The sequence below is a fragment of the Ursus maritimus genome (genome assembly GCF_017311325.1).
Source record: "Ursus maritimus isolate PB19 chromosome X unlocalized genomic scaffold, ASM1731132v1 scaffold_X1, whole genome shotgun sequence".
Taxonomy (NCBI): domain Eukaryota; kingdom Metazoa; phylum Chordata; class Mammalia; order Carnivora; family Ursidae; genus Ursus; species Ursus maritimus.
In genome coordinates, this window is record NW_024423319.1 from 1,314,573 (window position 1) to 1,336,108 (window position 21,536).

A 21,536-nucleotide genomic window follows, 5' to 3' on the forward strand; every position below is an offset into this window, starting at 1 on the left:
AGCCCCCCCCCCCCCCCGACAGCGGGTGCAGCCCTCCCGGCGTGGTAGGTGGTGAGGGGGCGTTGGGCGGCGCCACGGCTGCCTGCCTGCAGGAGGGGAGGAGGAGGGGAGCAGGCAGGAGTTCTCCGTCGTCAGAGATACCAGAGACCATGTGGACGCGCTTCCGTCTAGAAAACGGAGTGTGAGGAAAGGCATCGCTTTTGCGATGGGCTCGCCGCATTCTGTTTTCCCCTGTGTACTCTTCTGAGCCTCCAGCTTCCTAAAAGACACACATCTCAATTTTAAAACAACTTCTAATTACGCCTCCAGATCCATCCGCTTCTTCCAGCCTTCAGAAATCCGACTGCAAGCCACGAGCTCAGCCCCAGCCCTCGAAGCCTAAGAAGGCTGGCATCTCCCACCTTGGAGGAGCCTGAGGGAAGATTTCTGCAGCGAAGCTAATGTGGGATCGGGGCCGAGGCCACACGGCTCCTCCCCTGCGAAAGCCGACCAGCACAGTCTCTGCGCGTTCGGAGGCGGTGCCGCTGCGGGCCCCTCCCCCCCGGCAGCCAGAACGAATGGTGGAGGCGGACCTGTGGGCAGGGACTCAGCCTCCTCTCCTTTGACCGCCCGGCGGCAGGGCCCGAGCGCACGGCGGGGGTGGTGCCTGCGGGCCGTGGCCCCGCCCCGGGCCGCCATTGCCGGGCCTGTCGGGCAGAGGTGCGCGCCTTCCTCGCCTCGGCTCGGGGAGCGGAGCCGGGCGGCCGGCCTGACCGGGCTGCCCCCAACCCAGCTGGCATCTCCCCCACGGCCAGGCAAGTCTCCACCAGCCTAGCCCGTGCCCTGACGGGGGGGTGGGGTGCTGAGCTCAGGGCCTCCCACGGAGGAGGCCCGCATCCGGGAGAACCACCTTTACTTCCCGGCCCCAGAATCTCCCGTGGGCACGACCGTGACCGACGGGTTCCTGAGGACCCTCCTGTCCTGACAGATCTTCACTCCGCGAGCCCGAGGGGCCTGACCAGCTGGTTGAACGCACAAGCCGGTGCACCGATCGCGTCCTCCTGGCAGCAGGGGCTAAGCCCAGGATCATCGTTGAGTCCCACCCAAACCTGCTCTTCTGCTTTATTGCCCCCAGAGGGCACGGTCCCCAAACAGTGCACCTGCCGGCAGCCCCAACCCAGCGGGAGAAGTGGACATGAGGTTGGCAGGTGGGTGGCTTCCACAGTGAACGGGAGACAGTTGGAAAGGGGACGGGACTGGAGGCCCAGGTGTCCGGAGGTCTGTGTCTGGAGGGGCCCAGGTGCACCCCTGAGTGTGGTTTTGCAAACGGAAGGCACTGCACACTCATTCTGTGACCTTGAGCAAATCCTTTCACCTCCCAGGACTTCCAAGAGCTGTGAAATGAGGATCAGGGTAGTCGATTTCTGCGAACTCGGATAACTGGCCGCTGTCTGAAAAAAACGAGTTGTGGGGGAGGCTCCAGGGGGCATGGCGGCTAGGTGAAGAGGGGGGCGGTGTGCAGTAGCGGAGAGGCGTGGTCTTAGAGTAGAAACTGACCAGAGCGGCAATGGGGCTAGATAAAAACTGGTGCCAAACCTGACCTCGGCGGGACAACTTCGATAGATGGCTTGGCTGGGGGAGGAACAGATGAGGGTGGGCAGTGGCGAGCAGAACTCAAGAGTTGGAGTTCAGACCTGCTAACGGTTGCAGCCTTGTAAATGTATCCCAGTAAAGCTGGCTGGTGAGGAACTGGCTGGGAGGGTGTGGCCTCAAGATCAGCGACGGCTGGAGTAAAAAATACTCACTGCTCTGTGGGTTAATCCGAGACTAGGAGTTGACGCGGCCTGGGACAGAAGATGGGCACGTCCAGCGTTTCAGGGGAGAGTAGAGGAGGACAATCTAAGTAGGGAGGATAAGGAGCATCCAGCTAGGGTTAGGATGTGCTGTCTCAGAAGCCACTGGAGAAATGTTTCCTGAAGGAGGACCCGGGCAGCCAACTGAGAGGTCAGGAAGATTGGGGCCGACAGGTGACCCAGGGAGTTGACCCCAAGAAGGTCATAGGTGGTTTTGGCCACAAGCTGTTTCGGTGGGGTGATGGAGACAAAGCCACACTGGAGTAGGCTGGGAGAGAGTGGGTGGTGAGACTGGGGAAGACGAAGGGAGGGAAGAGAGGTCAGTGGCTGGATGAGGATGTGATTTGAAGAAGGGCCTCTCCTGTGCTTTCTTACAACAGGAGGTGTTGCAGATTGAGGAGAAAGAGTGAGAGAGGATGACGATTATTGGGAGGAGAGCTTGGGGTCCAGCTCACAGCAGCTGCAGGAACTGGCCTTCAAAAGGAATAGGGGAGCGCCTGGGTGGCTCAGTTGTTTAAGCGACTGCCTTTGGCTCTAGTCATGATCCTGGCGTCCGGGGATCGAGTCCTGCGCCAGGCTCCCTGCTCAGCCGGGAGTCTGCTTCTTCCTCTGACCCTCCCCCATCTCGTGCACGCACACACACACACACACACACACACACACACGCCTGCACGTGCGCGCTCTTTCTAATAAATAAGTAAAATCTTTAAAAATTAAAGAAAAAAGGAGTAGGGACCCCCTCCTCCATCATGACAGGAGAAAAATAGGACAGGGCGGATGGGATATAAATATGTCGGTAGCCTCAGAGGCAGAAAGTTAGGGGGCTCCTGGGGAAGGCTTGGAGCCTCTTGACCAGTAAGGTCTGCAAGGCTCCTTCACACCTGCCACCGAGAACCAAGCTGGGAGCCCTGGATTCAGTGTCCTCCTTCTACCTACCAGGAGCTCAAGTCCCCCTCTCAGGCCTGGTGGATGGCAGCAGGTCCCCACCTTCCTGTCCTCTGCTCACTTCTTCCCAAGTGGCGGGGAGATTCAGTCCTGAGAGGCCCCAGGGTCATTCAGGACCTCACTGACAACCAAGGTGGCCTTGCCCCTGTCTGTCCTGCCTCTAGGCCCCCTCCGCATTGTGGCCCTGGTTGTCACCGTGGGCCTTACCTGGATCGTGGTCAGCATCCTCCTGGGTGGGCCTGGCAGTGGCTTTCCTCGCATCCAGCAACTCTTCACCAGTGAGTATGGGATTCTTCCTTGCTCTGCTGTGGAGGGCACTCTGGTGGGCACTCTGGGCCTGTGGGCAGAGGCTTAGGGTGGGGTGGGGGCAGTGGGTTTTCTGTCTCTTCCTGGCAGGCCACCTCTAGCTGCCCTCGGTCTGTCTCCTGGCACCCAGCGCAGTGTTCCCCATACCACCCAGTTGCTTCAGCTGGGAACTCCAATCCCTACTAATTAGAACTCTGTGCCCTGTTGGAGTCAGCAGAATCAGTGAGGGGCAGGGGGATTGCGCTGAACTTTGGGGACGACACCCCAGCTGCTCCCTGCAGGCTCAAACCGTGGCCTCTGGAATGGGGAGGGCGCTCTATACCTTATTATTAGTAGCGCTTCATCCAAGGACTGTTTACAATTGCAGTTTACCCTTTTCCCAGAGCAGGGGGTTTGCATATGGCTCAGCCCTGACCCCTGAGCCTGACCAACGCTCCACCTTGAGTTCATGGTATAGGGCCAGAACGCCCTGCTGCCGGCCCCTGGAGGCCTCCACCCTAACACAAACAACTCTCTGTACCCACAGGCCCAGAGAGCTCCGTGACCACAGGTAAGGCTCCTGTCACCTCCCCGCTCCTCCCCCGTACCCAGCCCTCATAGCACCGCCTGCCTCAAGTCCTCCCAGGTCTCTGTTCTCCATCCATCCCTCCCCAAACTAGCCATCACAGCCCACTGGAACTGCTTGCATGAACCTAGAAAACCAGTTACCTGTTTCCAGATTACACTGGTGAGATAAACATAGGATAGATGTTCCCATTTCAAAAGGGAGAGACTGGAAGGAATAAAGGGGTCACCAGTCCCAGCCAGTCTGAAACCCAGCAGGGAAAATGCCATCAGGATTCAAGGCCTGAGAAGAATCCTCTGTGGCCCAATGCTCTGTCCTTTGTCCCCACCAGAGCCAGGGGAGACACCCTCTGGTGGGGGCAGTCCTACCGTGTGGGCCTGTGCCGTCTCTGCCCTCTGCAGCCACTGCTCTGCCTTCAGAGCCATCCTTACTTCCTTTTCTGTCCCTTTCAGCCCAGGATGGCAGTGTTTCTGCTGGTATAAAATTCTCAAAAACCTTGGTGTCTTGTGCAATTCATGAGACACTAAGGTAAGAGACAGGAGCGCCACGCAGATGTCTCCTGGATAACCCCACCTCAGTTCCTGGCTTCTGCTGACAGAATTGAGTGGAACCCCAAGTCACATGCCTCAGCTCTTTAGTATCCAGAGCTTGCTTTCTCGTATTTCGCAATATGATTAGACTGTTTTCCAAATTTTCACATTCTGGTTCCTTGGTGCTTAACAATTCCGTTTTCAATTTATCTTTCTCTCCTCGTGTCTTACTGTGAACAACAAGGAGAAACCAGGCTGTGCCCTCAAACACTGTGTTTGGAAATGTCCTTAGCTAAATATCCCAGTTCAGTGTTTACAAGTTCTGCTCTCCACAAAACATTAGAACCAAATTTGGCCAAGTTCTTTGCCACTTTATGACGAGGACCACCTTTCCTCCGGTGTCCAGTAACACGTTCCCCATTTCCATCCGAGATGACCCCAGAAGCGTCTCTAACACGCCCATTGCTGGTACCACTCCAGTCACTATGTGCTCTCCGCTCCCTGCCTTCTGGGCTTTCACCAGCCTTTAACATCCATATTTCTCCCAACACTTTCATGAGTCGATCTAGGCCATGTCTCGCTGCACCTCGGAATTCTACAGCCTCCCTTCATTACCCAGTTCCAAAGCCATTTCTACTTTGTGGGGGACTTGTAACAGCAGCACCCCACCTCCCACCTCCGGCTATCAAAGTCTGTATCAGTTTCCCCGGGCAGCTGGAATAAAATACCACAAACTGGATGGATTAAGTGACAGAAATTTCTTCCCTCAGTAATGTTTGGGGAGCCGGAAGTCTGAAACCTAGCTGTTGGAGGGCTACAGCCCCTCTGCAGGCTCCGGAGGAGGGTCCTTCCTGCCTCTTCTGGCTTCCGGGGGCCCCAGGTGTTCCTTGACTTGTGGCCATGTCACTCCTATCTCTGCCTGCACACAGTCTTCTCCTCTGTATCTGTGTCTTCTCTTCTGTCTCTTATAAGGACGCTTGTCATTGGATTTAGGGCCACCCTACTCCAGGATGAGCTCATTTTAACAAATCATATCTTCAGTGAGCCTGTTGTCAAATAGGGTTATATTTGAAGGTGCCAGGAGTTAGGACTTCAACACATCTTTTGTGGGTCACAGTTAAAAACCTGTAATGGAAGCCACCCCCCTCCTGTCCTCCCACCTCTGCCCAAGGGAGTCAGGTGCTCTCCTCATCACCACTTTCCTGCAGTCACTCTCCCATCTGCTCCCTCCTTCCCCACCTGTGCTCTGTTCCCAGCAGGGCTGCAGCCAGGGACAGCCCTCCTACCTCTTTTCTCTCCTCCCACCAGTGGCAGAAAAGCCTCCCCAAGGTCCCTGTCACCTGGCCCTGAGGCCAGCCCCAGCAAGACGCAGAATATCTGTGGAAGTGTCCCTGGCCTTGGCCTGAGCCATGTCCTCTCCATCCCCATTGGTCCCCTGTTCTGTGGCCACTCATTCCTCCCTGTGGGCTGGTCCTGACCTTCCCGTCTCAGATCTCAGGTGACCCCAGGGCTAGGCCCGTGGGTCACTCCTGCTGTCCCTGCTCAGAGCCACGAGCCAGGAAGTACAAATGTGGCCTGCCCCAGCCGTGTCCTGAGGAGCACCTGGCCTTCCGCATGGTCAGCGGAGCTGCCAATGTCATCGGACCAAAGATCTGCCTTGAAGATAAGATGTGAGCTCCTTGGGGGTGGATGGTGGGGGGGCATGGGAGACTGGAAGGAGAGTGGAGCAAATGTGCCATTTGAGGGCTCTGCCCCCAACCCTGCTAGGCTCATGAGCAGTGTCAAGGACAACGTGGGCCGTGGACTGAACATCGCCCTGGTGAATGGTGAGTTCCTGTGATGTGGGGTCAAAGTTGAGACCGGAGAAGCAGAGCCATGTCATGACCTACCATCCTCCTTCCCTGTACCTTCCCTATGAGGAGATGCCTGGATATTTGCCTTGGCACTCTCCTCCCCTGCGCTCGCCTCTGGGAATTCCCAGGGAGGCATGGGAAGGGGACTGTGCAAGCTGAAGGTTCCACAGAAGAAGTGACCCAATAAACAAAAGCACAATAGCAGTAAAGAAGTTTCCAGGAAGTTGAAGGGGGCTTCCTAGGAATCTCCTAGATGTCCTCAAATGGCGGGCAGAACCTCCACAGCCTTGGATGGGCTGTAGCTGTCTGAACAAGGGGACACAGTGGACATGAATATGGGGGAATAATTGAAGAGCTTCCAGAAGGTCTGCACCCAGTGGCCAGTGCCGCGTCCTTAGCCTTGTCTGGGGGGGCTGTTGGTGGTAGGGTGGAGTTGCCCTGGCGGCTCGCCCAGCAGGATCCCCTCCCTCCCTCTCAACTCAGGGGTCAGTGGCGAGCTCATCGAGGCCCGGGCCTTTGACATGTGGGCAGGAGGTAAGTGGTTGCCATGTGCAGCAGAATGACTGGGCATCTTTCTCCTGAAGCGCCGCCCTCTGTCCATTCACTGTGGCTTGAGCACTTCCTTGGGTTTGGAAAAGGCAGGGAGAGGGACAGGTGTATGGTCATAGGGATGGCCCTGGCTTCTTATACCAGTCTGTCCCTTCACTTACTTGGCAGCCCTTGGTGGGTGTGTCCCTGGCCTGATCCCTACTTTAATTTCCTTGTTTGGAGTACAGGGATCAGTGGGGAATGGGCACTGCATGGTGCCTGATGCTCCATGTTTCATGGGACCTGTCACCGCAGATGTGAACGACCTGCTGAAGTTTATTCGGCCGCTGCATGAAGGCACCCTGGTATTTGTGGCATCCTACGATGACCCAGCCACCAAGTAAGTGATTGCTGCGGCCGGCCTCCGCCTCAGCCTCCCATGGCGACGGCTTATATGTCTTCCTTCTGTGTGGCAGGATGAATGAAGAAACCAGGAAGCTTTTCAGCGATCTGGGCAGCAAGAACGTGAAGGATCTGGCCTTTCGGGACAGCTGGGTGTTTGTAGGGGCCAAGGGCGTGCAGAACAAGAGCCCCTTTGAGCAGGTATGGGTGGAGAGCCTGGCACCTCCACTTCCCAGCCCAGAGCAGTCTGCCCACCCCTTCTGCCTCCGTCTCACCAGTGTGCCTTCAGTGCATGCCTCAGACTTCCCTGAATTCCGCTCTAGCATCAGCACCCTTACCCAGGGTAGCTCCAGACCCCTCACCGTCTGCACAGGGAGGGGCAGTAACTTTGGTCCGTCCAAGGTCTTTAAATGGCAAAGCTTTCAGAATGGCAAGACTCACAATTAAGACTCAGAATTAACATCTTCAAGATGCTCAGTCCCGTCCCAGCCTCCTGCAACCCAGTGCCCCGATTCACACTGCATTTCCTTCTCCTGCCAACGCCTGCTGCCCTCTGGTTGGCTGCTCCTCCAGAGCCACACACGTCAAGCCTCATGTGAGGGGCTGGGAAGCCCCAGACACCGTCCTCATCTTTGCGAGGTTCCTGGCCTGGTGGAAGCCACAGTGCCCTCCAGCCCTGCCCCCCCCCCCACACACACACAGCAGGACAAGGCAAATAGGCCGTTCCAGTGGTCTCTGGAAGGCTCTGGCTGCCACAAAAGAGCAACTCAGCACCCCAAGAAGTGCCCCCTCTTGCTTTGTTCTTCCTGAATCTTCCAGCAGCTCCCTGCGGGCCAGGTGAGGGTAGGAACATACACATGTTCCCTCCTTACCTCCCCGGGGTGTGCCACGCGTACATAAGTGCTGAGAAGTTGTGAGGGAAGCAGGCCTGTGCCGCTATTGCCATTTTGTAGATGAGAACATCAGGACACTGGGGCAGACGGGGAGGGGGTGGTGAGTGCCCTGAGCGCACGCGGGTAGTTGGCACCACCACAGAGGGAATGAAAGCTCTGTGTGTCCCTTATGCATGAGGGCTGAGGCCATGACTTCCTGCTCCCCAAACCCCACAGCACGTGAAGAACAGTAAGCACACCAATAAGTATGAAGGCTGGCCTGAGGCGCTGGAGATGGAAGGCTGCATCCCGAGGAGGACAACAGCCAGCTAGCCGGCCGAGCGCAAGGACCAGGCTGAGGGAGGCTGCGTGTGCCTCGCCGGGAGAAGGCAGTGGCGGCGCCAGTGCAGGGCTGAGGCCTGACCCTGCGCCCAGCCGAGAACGCTCTCTTGCCCCAACACATCGGGGCTCCAAGGCAGTGACCGGGGACCAAGTGTAACTGGTGGTGGGGGCTGCAGGGGCCAGCCCCGGCTCACTTTGACAGGGGAAGTCAGGTACCCATCTCCTTCTTTTTCTAAAGGTGCCTCCCCTGGGTAGCCCCAGCCTGATCCCTAAGCACCTGCAGCTACAAGGGCCCAGGGTGTGCCCGTCCCCTCGCTGCACAAACGTGACAGCAGCCCTGCAGCAGATGGGGGCATCTTCTAGAATCTCTCCATCCCAGAGCCACTCACTGCTCTTTGGGCTATTCCTGTTTCCGGTGTGATTTCTTCTGCTGAGCCACACCTGGTGGCCACTTCAGGAAGCTGGCTGCCTCCTGCCTTGCTGTCTGCAGGAAGGGGCCTCCTTGGAGCCAGGCTGGCAGGGGTGCTAAAGGGGCACCTGATGACCATCCTTAGTGCAACAGATGGCGGCTTCTGAAGTTTGTCAGGGGGCCCACCTTCTAGATGACTTCTTAATAAATTAGTGGCCCCTAATGGAATCAAGTGCATTCAGTGGGGAGTCGGGTGGCATTGTCCTTGCGGGGAGGGACATGTCCTGGAGGCTTAGCGGACCTGTTCCCACAGGCTTCGTAGACAGCTTTTGTTTCCAGGGCTCCTGCCACTGACAGGCAGCTCCCCAACTGGCATTCCCATAGCCTTGCCCAGGAGAGATGATTCTGCCCTCTGGGAATGCAGGAAACCCACCAACTCCCTCAGATACCTCAAAGGCCAGTAGAGACAGGGATGAGGATTAAAACCAGCCCGGGTGCCTCCCTGCTCCCCACAGCCTCCCAGACACTTGCAGCACTTGACTTTGGATGCCTTTGAGATCAGGGCTTCGAAGCCCAAGTCATGTGAGCTATTTGCCATTTCTTGAAGATTACAGTTCTGTTTCCCTTCATTAAGTGAGAACCAGCAAGAAACTATAAGGAGTATTGCTGGAATGGCACATCCGGGGGCAAAGAAGCAGTCTAAGGTCAGAAAAAGGAGAAAAGGCAGTTTGAACTTCCTAGATTTCGTGAAGCCAGGAGCCAACCAGGCAACCTCAAGGGGGCCAAGGCAGGGGTGAAGGACTTCACGAGTCCTGCTCTGGAGACAGGCTTCCCAAGCCTTCACCTTCTAGGAGTTCAGTGCTGCCAGAATGTGAACAGAGTTTCAAGAAAGGAAAGTATTTAAGGAGCAGGCAAAAGAGGAATGAGAGGCCCGGGAACCACCCAGAGGGAGAGGCTGCCATTGTGATCCTAGGACCTCAGAGGTCAGCGAAGTGGAGACACAAGGAAGGCCCAGATGCTGATCGTTCAAGTCCACTCCCAGCCTGACCCTGAGCTAAGTGCTTTATGTGCATTTATTATTTATAGACTTTCTTTTTTAGAGCAGTTTTAGGTTCACAGCAAAGTTGAGCAGAAAGTACAGAGAGTTCCCACATCCCCAACCTACACTGACACATCATCACCCAAACCCGAGTTGACATTAGGTTCCCTCTTGGTGTTATACAGTCTGTGGGTTTGACAAATGGATAATGACGTGTATCTACGACTGTAGTAGCATACAAGTATTTACTTTTAAATCTCTTATTATAGAAAATTTTGAACGTCCCCTGAAGGAGAGAGAATCGTGAAGCCCTATATACCTACTGGGCTGCCACAGTGATCGCCATGTGGCCAGTGTTCCATCTGCAACCCCCCCCCCACGGCCCATCACACCTTAGTTCTTCCACTGGCATTCCAGTTATACACATATTACCCACATGGGCCTCATGACCACTCTAGCAAAAAAGGACTGTCATTATTCCCATTTACAGGAGAGATAAAAGTCCCTGGTGAGTTCAGGAGAGTTTCACTGGAGCCGGGAGTTTAGAAGTCAGGTAAGTGGGGCTCCCCAAGGTTGATAGCTCATCCCAAATGAAACAGAACCTCACTGAAAGTCCACACTGCAAGGCTGGGAGGCACGTAGGCCCCACTGTGCCTCTCATACAACTGCTCTAATGGCCTGACCTTCCCTAAACATCCACCAAGGGCCTACCCTGGACTGGGTTACATGATGGGAACGTAGGAGTGAGCCCTAGTGATGGTCCCTAACTCATCAAGGGGCTATGCCCTCACTGGGAGTCACCAGAATCACACAGATGGAAACAGCAAGCCAGCTTTATCCTCCACTTGGCCCACCCAGGCTAGGAAGCTGATGATGGTATGGAGCACAGGCTGCCCGAATTTCCAAAGTGGAGGTAAAGCTTTATCCTTCAGTCCTCCTCCACCAGGGCACCAGAGTGGTGCCCCCCTCCCCCTCCCCCACCTACCCTTTAGGAATTAGGTTGCCTTTGGTTATAAATGCCAGAATCCCAACTCAATCTGACATAAGCAAAAATAAGTAATGACGGGGGGGGGCACTTAGTGTTCCCATATTGAACCCCAATGCCCACAGGTGATTCTAGCCCCAATTACGTTATCAGGACATGAGCTCCCTCCGTCTCTTGGCTCTACTTTTCTCTGTATTTGCTTCATTTTCAAACATGCTGTCTCCCCTGCGTACAGGGAGCAATAGTAGAGGTCCCAGTTTAGCAATCCCAGCCAAGAAGGAGCCCCCACCTTCCCAGTGGTTCTAGTACAAGTCCCTGGGAACTAGTTCTTGTTGGTCCCGATCGGATTATGGGCTTATCCTTGTATTAATCTGTCTGGCTCCGATTGGCTATACCCAGGCGTGTGCCCACCCAGAGGCCAATGTTGGAGTGATCCGCATCCAGACCTTGTGTAGCAAGTGTGGAGGATGGACAGCTCCCACAGAGAAAATTGAGGTGCTGTTACCTGATGCTGGGCAGGCAAAAATGACAGTTGTCGCCACTTCCCTGTAAATACCAAATGCATGCCATACTTGTGCTTGTAGAGAACATGTCTTCCGTGCATGCTTATTTATCACATAGTATTCCTGGAGACGGCTGCCCGGAGACCAGGAGGTAAGCATACATCTCGGGGTCACCATTGTGCCCCTATTACATAGTACAGTGCCAGGTCTCCCAGCAGGTCTCCCTGCAGTCACTATCGTTTGTTCTATATGTTCTGTCAGTCCAGATGACTTCTCTTTTGGAACTAGATATCCTTGACTGCTTTGTAGAGCCCTTCCTCCTCTCCTGTGGTAAATTATTAATCCTCTAAACCAACTATGAACATTCTCTTGCCTTTAATTTAGCCGTCCTTTCCTGTAGACACCTCCGAATTCCCTCATGCCAGACACCCCACCAGCCCATTCTGGCTTTTCAGGGAGGGCTGCAGTGATTGACAGTAATGGGGAGCAGCCTTCTAACTACATTTACTCCCCTTGAGCCCTGGCACCGATTCCCATTTAGTTGGATTATTAAAACACAGGTTTCCTCCAGGAAGGACAAGTCTTTTAGGTTTTCATTCCCCAGCTCTTCTGGCTGACCCATTCCCCTTCTCCATCTGGCGGGTAATACCCCATCCGCAGACAGCCCCACCTCCCACTGCCCTTTTGCAAACTGCACTCTTCATTGCAGCATTGTGCCAAATGCAGGCCTCTCACCTGTGCCAGGCTGCTTCCGTCAGGACCCCCTCAACCTCATTTGAGAGGGACAGTATGTGGGATGTTCTGAGACACGGAGTACACACACACATGAGGCTAAAGAATAGCCTAGAGCTAGGGCCTCTGAATGTTTTTGATCACTGACATACATCAAACCCTCTCGAGCATACACCCCCACCATGTGTTTATCTGTTTACATAACACATGCACTACCCATCCAAACTTTATGAAACACAAGTACAATTTTGAAATAAGTAAAATGTATTTAAGTTTAAACTAACACAGTTTTATTATTAAAGTTATGTGCCTGAAAAATTAAAATACAGATGCTGATTTGTTTACATTCTCAATCGTGTCTTCAGCACCTCCTGTGGGCAAGTACCTGTAACTCAGGACCACTAGCCTCCATCACGGCCGTGACAAGTTTTTGCAGAGCAGTGGGAAGCCACTGTCCTGCTGGTGGACTGATTGCAGTTGCCCAGCAGCCTTTCAGAACATGCAAATCCGCTTAGACTTGGCACTTGCGTATTGTCTCCCCATGTCCTTTCTACACTCTCACCACCTCTTTGCCCAACTTATGCCATCTGTTTGCACTCCCTTTCCGTGAAGCCTTCAGACCCTGCTAGTGGCGCCAAATAGTTTTGAAAGGCGGACAAGCCCACTGAGGTCCCGCAGTTTGGAAGCCGACACTCGGTCATTGCTTGAACGAAGGAAGGTGGAACTAGGCGGAGCCTGACCCTGGGCTCCCACCACCACCAGCAGCCCCCCCGGGCGACTGAGCCGTGCTAACGGCTAAGCCTGTGTTCCACTACCCTCAGAGGCTGCAGACTGGGCATGACCACCGCCCCTACCCAGAGCCTGTCGCGCCATCGGCAACTACAGAAGACTCGGACCCGCGGCTCGAGGGGGACCCAGCGTGGGACAACCACGACCCGGAAGGCATCCAGGTCCGTGTGCGCCCGCGCCGACTCGTCGCTCCCAGATACGTCATATCCGCTCGGAACCGGCCCCGGTCGCGAGAGGCGAGCCGGCCACCGCAGAGGGGTGGGGTGGGCGGAGCCTCGGCGGGGCGGGGGCGGGGCCAGGGCCCCAGCTCGCAGGCGTCCGCCGGCGGGGCAGGCGCTGGCCCCGGCGCCGAGCTCCCGGTCCTCGGCGGCAGGTGAGAGCTTTGGGCCGGAAAGGGCGGGCGGAAGGCGGCCTCTGGCCCCGGCCCGGCTCCGTGCTCGTTCGCTCGCTCGCTCGCTCGGTCTTTCGCTCGGGCGGCCGGGCCGGCCGGGGACGGGCGCGGCCGCAGGGTCTGGGAGGGGCGCGAGGGCCCCTTGCGCGATCCTGGGACCGCCCAGGTGGCTCGCCCGCCTGCCGACTGCAGAACGGCAGCGCGAGCCCGGCGGCGGCGGCGGCGGCGGCGGCGCGCCTCTCCCTCCTCGGTTCGCGCTCGAGCTCTGTGCCCAACCCGGCAACTTCCGCACTCCGAGGTAGAGAGGAGCCCCGGGTCAGCAATGCCAACTACCTCAACACCGAACACACGGCCGGTGTGGAAAAAGCGGTCGGCCCAGGGTTCCCTCCCCTGCCTTGGGGTGCATCTACTCAAACTCCTCCAGCCCCTGAGGCAGAAGTGGTGTGGGATCTGGGCCAGAGCCCTCTTGCAGTGACTCAAAGCTGCCAGCCGTACTGGAAGGACAGGGTGAATGGTCCTTAGCCTCCTCTCCCTTCTGAACTGGTTCACACACCACCCCAGTGGCTTCAGTCCCGGGTGCTGTCATCTTTTCCCTGTGACTCCCCTCCGCTTTGCTTCTCATACTCCCTCTGGTTTTCCTGCCTCCCTCTTCAGCGGTGGGATACAAAGCTGGACCAAGGCCTCCAGGGTAAGTGATCCAAACTCCAAACCAACAGAGGCCATGGCATGCAGGGGTGGGGGGAACTGTCCCAGGGATGAATGAGCTTTTTGCTTAACCTGCCCTTCACCCCCTACTTCCCCTGCTCCCCAGTTTCAGATGAGGGGGAACAGGGCCAAAGACTGATAGGATCTGGAGAGGCAAGGGCCTCTTCTAGGACTGGAACACTGCAGTGAGGCACTGTGAGGAAACCAACAGGAGTGAGGATAACCACTGTGTCCCCACCCTGGTTGCCCCAGGTCCAGCAGGTGATGGTGGCTGCCCAGACTGAGAAGTGGAAGCAGTCAAACCTTTTATCCTGAGGCACCCTCCCCCCACCCAGAAACATTCACAGTCCCACTGGAAGTTCTAGGCTTTGGTAGGGCCTCATGTGGGCATGGGGAGGAGCCCCTGGACTCTGAACAGAGCCTCTCAGGTGTGACAGTGCTTCTAGGAGTTGAAATTCTGGGGACTGCCAGAGCAGTGGGAGCTCTGACAGGAGGAAGAAAAGCATCCAGCAAACACGTGGTCCTATCTGACCCCCTTCTAGCAGTTTCCCTAGGGAGAGAGGACCTGCTCCCTGCCCCCAGGAACCCCACCTCACCACTGTCGGCAGGTAGGGTAGGCCAGGTAGCCACAGCAGCACCATTCACAACTGCATGTCGGTGGTAGATGTCAGCCCCTGAGGCCTTCGGCCAGTTGGTTACCCACTCACTGCACATGCTACTTTGCCCGCTGCTTTCTGCCTGGCCAGTGACACTCAAACACCCTGTTGGCCTCTCAGATCTGACCGAAGCCAGTGTTTCAGCACTAGCTCTCAGCAGGCTTGCCTCCTTACCATCCTCATGCAGCCTTTCAGAGATTTCCTCCTGGGTGCGGTGTCACTCTGGCCCCTCTGTGTCTGTGTCTCGAAGCCCGTGGGGAATAGGTGTTGGGGGTGGCTCTCCCAGATCCCTTGGTATCAGGACATTTCTGCATGTTCACTGTGTTGGAAAAGGCCAGGGAAAGCAGCAGGTATCAGCAATCTGAAAGGGAACTCCTATCTGTAGGTGGCCCCTCTGAGTGAGGGATGGGAAACCTGAGGCAGGTATGCTGGGGAAGGAGACAGCCAAATGGCACTCAGGGGCCAATGCTAGGCATTGCCTTTCTGTTCCTGGGTTTAGGGCCAGGGGCTCTGCTGGGCTTTCAGATCCCCTTTGCTCCTGGACTCACAGCTGCTCACCCTTACCAGCCACCTTTCTGTGTCTCTTCTCTCCTCAGGAAGAGCTCTGCCATCAAGGAGCACAGCATAGGGCCAGGCCCGGCCCATGGGCCCTTCTCCGGACAACCCGACGGCACCAGTGGGGCTGCTCTCCTAAGCCACAGAGGGCGTGGGCACACGGTCCTCTGGGAGGAGCCATGGTGTTTAGGAAGGGCAGGGGCAGCTCCCGGTGGTGGCCTGGACTAGGAGCGGGGGGAGGTTGTCCAGGCCCCCTAGGCATGCTCAGGGCTTCCTTGCTACTTGTCAGCCTACCTTTGGGAGCCCGGGGAAGAGCCAGTGCCAACCTCAGCACAGCTCTGGGCCATACTGTGCCACTGACAGGGGGCCAGTATTTGAGCATTGGGGATGGCTCTGTGATGGAGTTTGAGTTCCCAGAGGAGAGCGAGGGCATCATTGTGATCTCGAGCCAGTACCCAGGCCAGGGCAACAGGACAGGCCCTGGCCCCACGCTGAGAGTCACCTCCTTGGACACAGAGGTGTTGACCATCAAGAATGTGAGTGCCATAACCTGGGGCGGTGGAGGCGGCTTTGTGGTCAGCATCCACTCAGGCCTGCCTGGGCTAGCCCCACTCCACATCCAGCTCATGGACCCCCATGAGGCCCCACCCATGCTAATTGAGGAACGGAGAGATTTCTGCATCAAGGTCTCACCTGCTGAAGACACCCCCACCACCCTTGGCACCAACCTGGTCCACTTCTCGGAGAACCCAATACTCTACTTGCTCCTGCCTCTTATCTTTGTCAACAAGTGTTCATTTGGGTGCAAAGTAGAACTTGAGGTTCTGAAGGGGCTCCTGCAGAGCCCCCAGCCCATGCTGCTGGGCCTCCTAGGCCAGTTCCTGGTCATGCCCTTCTATGCTTTCCTGATGGCCAAGGTCTTCATGCTGCCCAAGGCCCTGGCTCTAGGCCTCATCATCACCTGCTCGTCGCCCGGCGGCGGGGGGAGCTACCTCTTCAGCCTCCTCCTTGGAGGAGACGTTACCCTGGCCATCTCCATGACTTTCATTTCAACAGTGGCTGCCACCGGTTTCCTGCCATTGTCCTCAGCCATCTACAGCCGCCTGCTAAGCATCCATGAAACACTTCACGTGCCCATCTCCAAGATCCTGGGGACCCTGCTGTTCATCGCTATCCCCATAGCAGCAGGCGTGGTGATCAAGTCCAAGCTCCCCAAATTCTCCCAGTTGCTGCTGCAGGTCATCAAGCCCTTCAGCTTTGTGCTTCTCCTGGGTGGCCTCTTCCTGGCCTACCGCATGGGGGTCTTCATCCTGGCAGGCGTCAGGCTGCCCATCGTGCTGGTGGGCCTCACAGTGCCCCTGGTTGGCCTCCTGGTGGGCTACTGCCTGGCCACATGTCTGAAGCTGCCAGTGGCCCAGCGGCGGACAGTCAGCATTGAGGTAGGGGTACAGAACAGCCTGCTGGCCTTGGCCATGCTACAGTTGTCCCTTCGTCGCCTTCAAGCAGACTACGCCTCCCAGGCCCCCTTCATTGTAGCACTAAGTGGCACCTCAGAAATGCTGGCCTTGGTCATTGGCCACTTCATCTATAGCAGCCTGTGCCCAGTCCCCTGAGGCCCCTGGGTCAAGCTTTCACCACCCTTTGCCCCCACCCTCCACCCACTGTCCCCACAGTTTTTGTGTACCAAAGGCCTTCAGCTCTCATGCACTATGCACTCAGAAAAAAATCCAGGCTTATTTTTTTTACTGGTTTTTTATTCTCCAGCTTTCAGTGCCAAAGAGGCCATGCTGAGTTAGGTAGGTGGGCACTGCTCAGAAAATATATTTCAATAAAAGAGAGAAGCAAGCCTGGGTGCCTTCCAGTCTTTGCCCTTAGGGGCCTGGGGGTGGGTAGGAAGGGTGTGGCTGGGTAGATGTGGGCCAGGGTAGAGGACTGGCTTGGGTGACAATGGTGACCTCTGCACAGACTTTCTGTCTCAACCCTCCTTCCCCATGCATCCCCTGTTTGTGAGAGGTGGGCCCTACTGTTCTAGAATGAGAGTGGGAGGATGAGGGCAGAGGCCGGGCTCCCCAGCCAGCTCTCAAGCTCAGTTGACTTTCTGCAGCCAGGCTAGAGAAGAGGAGGCAGAAGGCCCTCGGGCAGCTTGACAGCGCTGGGCCATTACGTGGACTCCTGAGCGAGAGAATAGGGGTTTGCATGACTTGTCCCACCAGTCCGCTGGGGGCGACCGTACTGCCGGCCCTCCCTCCCCCCGAGCCCCAGCTCCCACATGAAGCCAACCTGGCCCAACTCGCTGCTCCTCCCTCTCGTGGCGGGCTTCCAGGTACCGTCGCCATAGGGCAATCTGTCAGTCCGCGCGGTTCCTGTGCGTTCCCGAGGCGGGACTCCAAGGTGACTCCTCCGGGGCCGACGGGGGTGGGCCGGGCCGCGCGGGGCGGGGCGGGGCGGGAAGGGGGCGGGGCCGGGGCGCGCCCCTCTCGCTGCTTCCGGTGGCGGCGGGCGGTTCCGGTGCGCGCCCGGGGCGGTGGCGCGCAGCGGGGGGCCGTTGGGGTGCGCGCCCGCCGCAGTGGACGCCACCGCGGCCGCCATGCAGCTGACAGTGAAAGCGCTCCAGGGCCGCGAGTGCAGCCTGCAGGTAGCGTCGCCGGCCCCCCGCGCACTCACCACCCCCTGGGCGCAGGGATGGGCCGGGCCGAGGGCGGGGATGGGGAGGCCGGGAGAGCCGCCCTCGGCGGGGGCCGCGGACTCAGCCCCTGCCTCGTACCCTCGGCCCGGCCAGGTGTCGGAGGACGAGCCGGTGTCCACGCTGAAACATCTGGTCTCTGAGAAGCTCAACGTCCCTGTGCGCCAGCAGCGGCTGCTGTTCAAGGGCAAGGCCCTGGCAGGTACCCGGGAAGAGGAGACGCCCAGGGAGCCCTGCAGGAATTCAGGGGACGGAGTGTCTAGGCCGAGCCCGGGAAGGAGTGTGATGGATGGGGATGCTGGCCACTCTACCCTCAGGGAGGTGACTGAACCCTCCTCAGACAGATGGTGCAGAGCTGCGCTGTGAGTAATGACTCCATCAATCTCTCTTTGGCAGATGGGAAAAGACTCTCCGATTACAGCGTTGGGCCCAATTCCAAGCTCAACCTAGTGGTCAAACCTCTGGAGAAGGTGTTACTGGAAGAAAGCACTGCCCGGAGACTGGCGGAGGCCCCACCACCACCAGCACCAGCCTGGCAGCTGATCTCCAAAGTCTTGGCCCGCCACTTCAGTGCTGCAGACGCCAGCAGAGTCCTGGATCAGCTACAGAGGGTGAGAAGGGTAGCCCAGGACATCCACTCCCAGCCCAGAGGCTCCCATCCCCTGCCTCTGTCATAGGGTAACCCCAACTGGCACCTCCTGAATCCTTCTGGCCTTCTCTCCTTAGGATTATGAGAGGTCCCTGAACCGCCTGGCACTGGATGACATCGAACGCTTGGCTAGCCGCTTTCTGCACCCTGAAGTGACTGAAGCTATGGAGAAGGGGTTCTCCAAATAGGATTCTCAGAGTGTGGGGAGGAGCCCGGCCAGGCTACAAGCTGCATGTAGCATTAAACGTTCTCCTGTTGCAATTTGGCTCATCATCATCATCATCCTCATCATCATCACAGCTGGCAGGTACCTGGGTATCCATACCTGGTTCTTGCTAGGTGCCAGGCACAGCTCACAGCACTTGATATGGGTTTGCTCCCACGCCTCAGACAAAAAGTAAGACAACGAGGCACCTAGGAGTGAAGTGGGAAAGCCAGCATCTGAGTGCAGCCAGCTTCTAGAAATGTCTCAGGGTACAAAGGAAAAAAGGGGCTGTTTGGATGGGCTCCAAGGGATGGACTTTGGCCTATCATGTTTAGCCCACTGAGAATAAACCCTCCAGAAACTCCTCTTTAGGCCTGAAAGGGGAAGCAACTGGCCCCTGCAGCCCAGTCCTGTCACCTGACCTCTGACAGGTTCAGGGCATTGGCAGGAGGCCAAGTGACAGCCAGCCCTGGGGCCCCCTCAGCTGCTGCAGCCAGTGTGCACTCGACAAGGAAAAGCAGGTCGGGGAGTTGGGGACCTCTGCGGTATGCCCTCAGGCAAGTCCCTGTGCCATGTCGGTCACTAGTTGTTAACTCTGCACAATGGGGGCCACTCTTGAAAACTCCATTTCCTTCATCCTGACGCAGCCCCAGCTGCAGCTCTCCCCCTGTGCTCAGAGATGCGATGGCCTGGCCCTTCACGCAGCAGCTCTTTGGGTACTCCCTCTGCTTGTCTCCTCCTGGACATGGGCATGTCTCACTTCTTAGGGATGACAGGTGACTGACTTGAGGTCATTCAGCCTTGGCCCAGCCCCCACACCCTGTGTTCACCCACGGTGTAGAAGTGGATCCTTCCCCTGCCACATGGATACAGGGCCTTTTACTCTGCACACCCCTCACTGCCTGAGAGGAACCCTCAGAGTGCTGGGGAGGGGTAGAAGCATGGGCTGGTGGCACTGATCTCCCACCTTGCCTGGTGTGTGGGCACTAGAGGTCACTAGGCACCTGCTCCTTGGCGGAGGATACCTAGGGCGGTCAAGGCTAGAAGGAAGTTGCCCTCCTGCTTGGACCTCATGGGGTGAATGCTGGGTCCCCAGGCTGGGAAGACAGAGGCCCAATGGGCAAACCCTTTGAAGAGCAGAAAGAAGTCCCTGGCTCCGCCTGAGAGCTGGAAGTATCAAACAGCAGGGCCCGCTCAGGAGCTGGTATGGTCTGGCAGCTCACGTGATACTTACCAATGCTTTCATTTTATTTTGAGTCAGGAAATTTTGTTGAAATTTTGAATCCCATTAAAGGTGAATGTGAGACTGACTCTTATCTAAAAGGAATTATATTAGCCAGGCTGCTTTTGGTTTCCAATAATTGGTTTAACCATAAAAGAAATTGGTTTAAACGATAAAGGAAACACTGGTTTATAAAACTGAGAAGTTCAGGGGTATTGGCAGTAGATGGACAATTTTGCCAAATACCCAGTCTCTTCCTATCTCCCCTTTGCACCCTGAAGTGTCTGCTCTATCCCAGGCCATTGCCTCAGGATCAGAAGGTGGCTGCTTGCAGTTTCCACTGAATTTCTGTTCACAACCAGCAAGGAGCACCTTCTCGCCCTGTAGTGTAGCTTCTTTCTCTGATGCCCCCAGCAAATAAATTCTGTCCTTTTATTGGTCAGAATCAGGTCACGCTCCAATCATTTTGGGCAGCAGTGGGATGGGTGGTGGGAGGCCAGCCCCCTGGATACCCATGGGTGGGAGGGAGAGGGGGATTCTCTACAAAAGTCAGGGCTAAATGGTGGCCCCAAGCAGCAGTTGTCCACTCCAGGGGAGTGACACAGATGTGCATTTCAGACAGACCGTAGAGATGGTCGTTGAGTCCCTTGTGCCAGCGCCTCCTGGCTCAGGAGTGACAAGAACCCTCTGGTGATTAGGAGCCATCCAGTGGACACTTGGACATGGGGATCAGGACCTCAGCCTAGAAAGCAAGATGGACATGGAGGCAGCAATGAGATCTTCAGGGTGTATGGTGGGAGCCTGATGGAAGAGTTGACTGGAACCCTGGCCCAATCTAATTCCAGAGCCCTGTGCAGCCTTCTACCATGACGATCAGGAGTTAGGTGTGGATAGGATATTCTAGAATCTCTGAGGACAGATGAGGTAGCTTCCCAGGGAGTGTAGCATGAACAGAGAAGAGAGGACTGCAACTTGACGCATTTTACCAACTGGAGACATGGTAAAGGCCAAGGAGCTTCCTGACGCTAGACCACAGGGAAAGGTCAGTATGAGAAGCCAAGAACACCCTTCCAGAAAGGGGGGTGTGTCTGGTACTGCTCAGCTGATGAAGTGATGTGCTTCAAGAGGCATTAGTAACAAGAAGGTCGTTGGTGATGTTGGTGAGCAAGAAGTGGCTGTAGGGTGGGGAAGGGAGAAGGTGGTGACAGTGACTGGGGACCCCACATTCTGGAAGCTTGTCTGTGCAGAAGTGTGTAGGTGTGGCTGGGCAGGGATGGGTAGGCAAGGGAGGGAAGACAGGAGGGGAAAGGATGCTGCAAGGCTGGGAGTGGGAGGCCCAGGGGAAAGGGGCCTGTGCTGTCAGGAGAGGAGACCAGGAACTCCACGTGAAGATGGAACAGCCATAGGCTGCATCCTGCCTTTGCCCCTAGAGTCTAGGTGCAGTCCCTCGTACGCCTGCAGGCTCCGAATGCTGTGATTTTCAACAGGGGCTGGAATATTTAACCTCTCTGAACCAAGTGTCCACCCAGGAGGTAGGTACTGACCCCCCTGCTACCCTTTGTGCCCTGGCCACTGTGGATCCCTGAGGCCCACTGCCTGCCCCTTGGGGAGGGGCCTCGGGACAGTCCCTACCCCCAGGGACATGGTGCACCTTATGGGCCCTGCTGTTAATTGTAATGATACCAGGAGACAACAGGATGAGTGAAGGGCCCAGCTGAAGGGGCCTCTCAGAAGTGGTCTGGCTCCTGGAATGAGATGCTTGTGGTGCCATTTCCCAAAGGGCACACAGGAGGAGGGGCAGACTCAGAGCAGCATTTGCTTTGGGGTGGGGCTCATTG

General features: G+C 56.7%; 3 protein-coding genes and 1 long non-coding RNA gene across 6 annotated transcripts in view; 3 read left to right on the top strand and 1 right to left on the bottom strand.

Annotated features, from left to right (window-relative positions):
• The window catches only part of FAM3A (FAM3 metabolism regulating signaling molecule A), a 9,706-nt gene extending 899 nt beyond the window's left edge, over window positions 1-8,807 (top strand). The window contains exons 1-9 of one of the 2 annotated variants that reach the window (XM_008709212.2): window positions 968-1,187; window positions 2,942-3,055; window positions 3,610-3,633; window positions 5,725-5,848; window positions 5,946-6,004; window positions 6,515-6,565; window positions 6,875-6,959; window positions 7,036-7,162; window positions 8,071-8,807. In XM_008709212.2, coding sequence (XP_008707434.2) covers window positions 1,175-1,187; window positions 2,942-3,055; window positions 3,610-3,633; window positions 5,725-5,848; window positions 5,946-6,004; window positions 6,515-6,565; window positions 6,875-6,959; window positions 7,036-7,162; window positions 8,071-8,166 — 693 coding nt within the window. In that variant the 5' untranslated portion in view covers window positions 968-1,174 and the 3' untranslated portion in view covers window positions 8,167-8,807. Of the gene's footprint in view, window positions 1-967; window positions 1,188-2,941; window positions 3,056-3,609; window positions 3,634-5,724; window positions 5,849-5,945; window positions 6,005-6,514; window positions 6,566-6,874; window positions 6,960-7,035; window positions 7,163-8,070 lie in introns of those variants that run through there. The other variant, XM_040626717.1, reaches the window with a different exon arrangement.
• A 4,095-nt stretch (window positions 8,808-12,902) lies between these two features.
• On the top strand, window positions 12,903-16,782 carry SLC10A3 (solute carrier family 10 member 3). Of its 2 annotated transcripts, none has more exons than XM_040626727.1 (2): window positions 12,903-13,005; window positions 14,981-16,782. In XM_040626727.1, the coding sequence occupies exon 2, from the start codon at window positions 15,119-15,121 to the stop codon at window positions 16,550-16,552; it is 1,434 nt and encodes a 477-aa protein (XP_040482661.1). In that variant the 5' UTR covers window positions 12,903-13,005; window positions 14,981-15,118; the 3' UTR covers window positions 16,553-16,782. The 2 variants fall into 2 exon arrangements, with proteins under 2 accessions (XP_040482661.1, XP_040482657.1); XM_040626723.1 differs by lacking the exon at window positions 12,903-13,005 and adding an exon at window positions 13,327-13,711.
• Window positions 16,686-17,360, bottom strand: LOC121102006. The gene is made up of 2 exons (XR_005833994.1): window positions 17,220-17,360; window positions 16,686-17,111 (listed from the first exon to the last, which is right to left on the bottom strand). It is a non-coding gene; the product is annotated as an uncharacterized LOC121102006 (long non-coding RNA).
• Window positions 17,361-17,414: 54 nt separating this feature from the next.
• UBL4A (ubiquitin like 4A) lies at window positions 17,415-18,532 on the top strand. Its single transcript, XM_040626735.1, has 4 exons — window positions 17,415-17,574; window positions 17,719-17,824; window positions 18,019-18,233; window positions 18,349-18,532. Exons 1-4 carry the CDS (start codon window positions 17,527-17,529, stop codon window positions 18,457-18,459), a joined length of 480 nt encoding a protein of 159 aa, XP_040482669.1. The 5' UTR covers window positions 17,415-17,526; the 3' UTR covers window positions 18,460-18,532.
• Window positions 18,533-21,536: the final 3,004 nt, after the last annotated feature.

What these genes read in the sequence shown, in the direction of transcription:
- UBL4A (XM_040626735.1), top strand. Translation starts at nt 17,527, where the DNA reads ATGCAGCTGACAGTGAAAGCGCTCCAGGGCCGCGAGTGCAGCCTGCAG. An exon ending in GCCGCGAGTGCAGCCTGCAG is followed by an intron (nt 17,575 to 17,718) that starts GTAGCGTCGCCG and finishes CGGCCCGGCCAG; the next exon opens with GTGTCGGAGGACGAGCCGGT. An exon ending in CAAGGGCAAGGCCCTGGCAG is followed by an intron (nt 17,825 to 18,018) that starts GTACCCGGGAAG and finishes TCTCTTTGGCAG; the next exon opens with ATGGGAAAAGACTCTCCGAT.
- SLC10A3 (XM_040626723.1), top strand. Translation starts at nt 13,535, where the DNA reads ATGGTCCTTAGCCTCCTCTCCCTTCTGAACTGGTTCACACACCACCCC. An exon ending in GCTGGACCAAGGCCTCCAGG is followed by an intron (nt 13,712 to 14,980) that starts GTAAGTGATCCA and finishes TTCTCTCCTCAG; the next exon opens with GAAGAGCTCTGCCATCAAGG.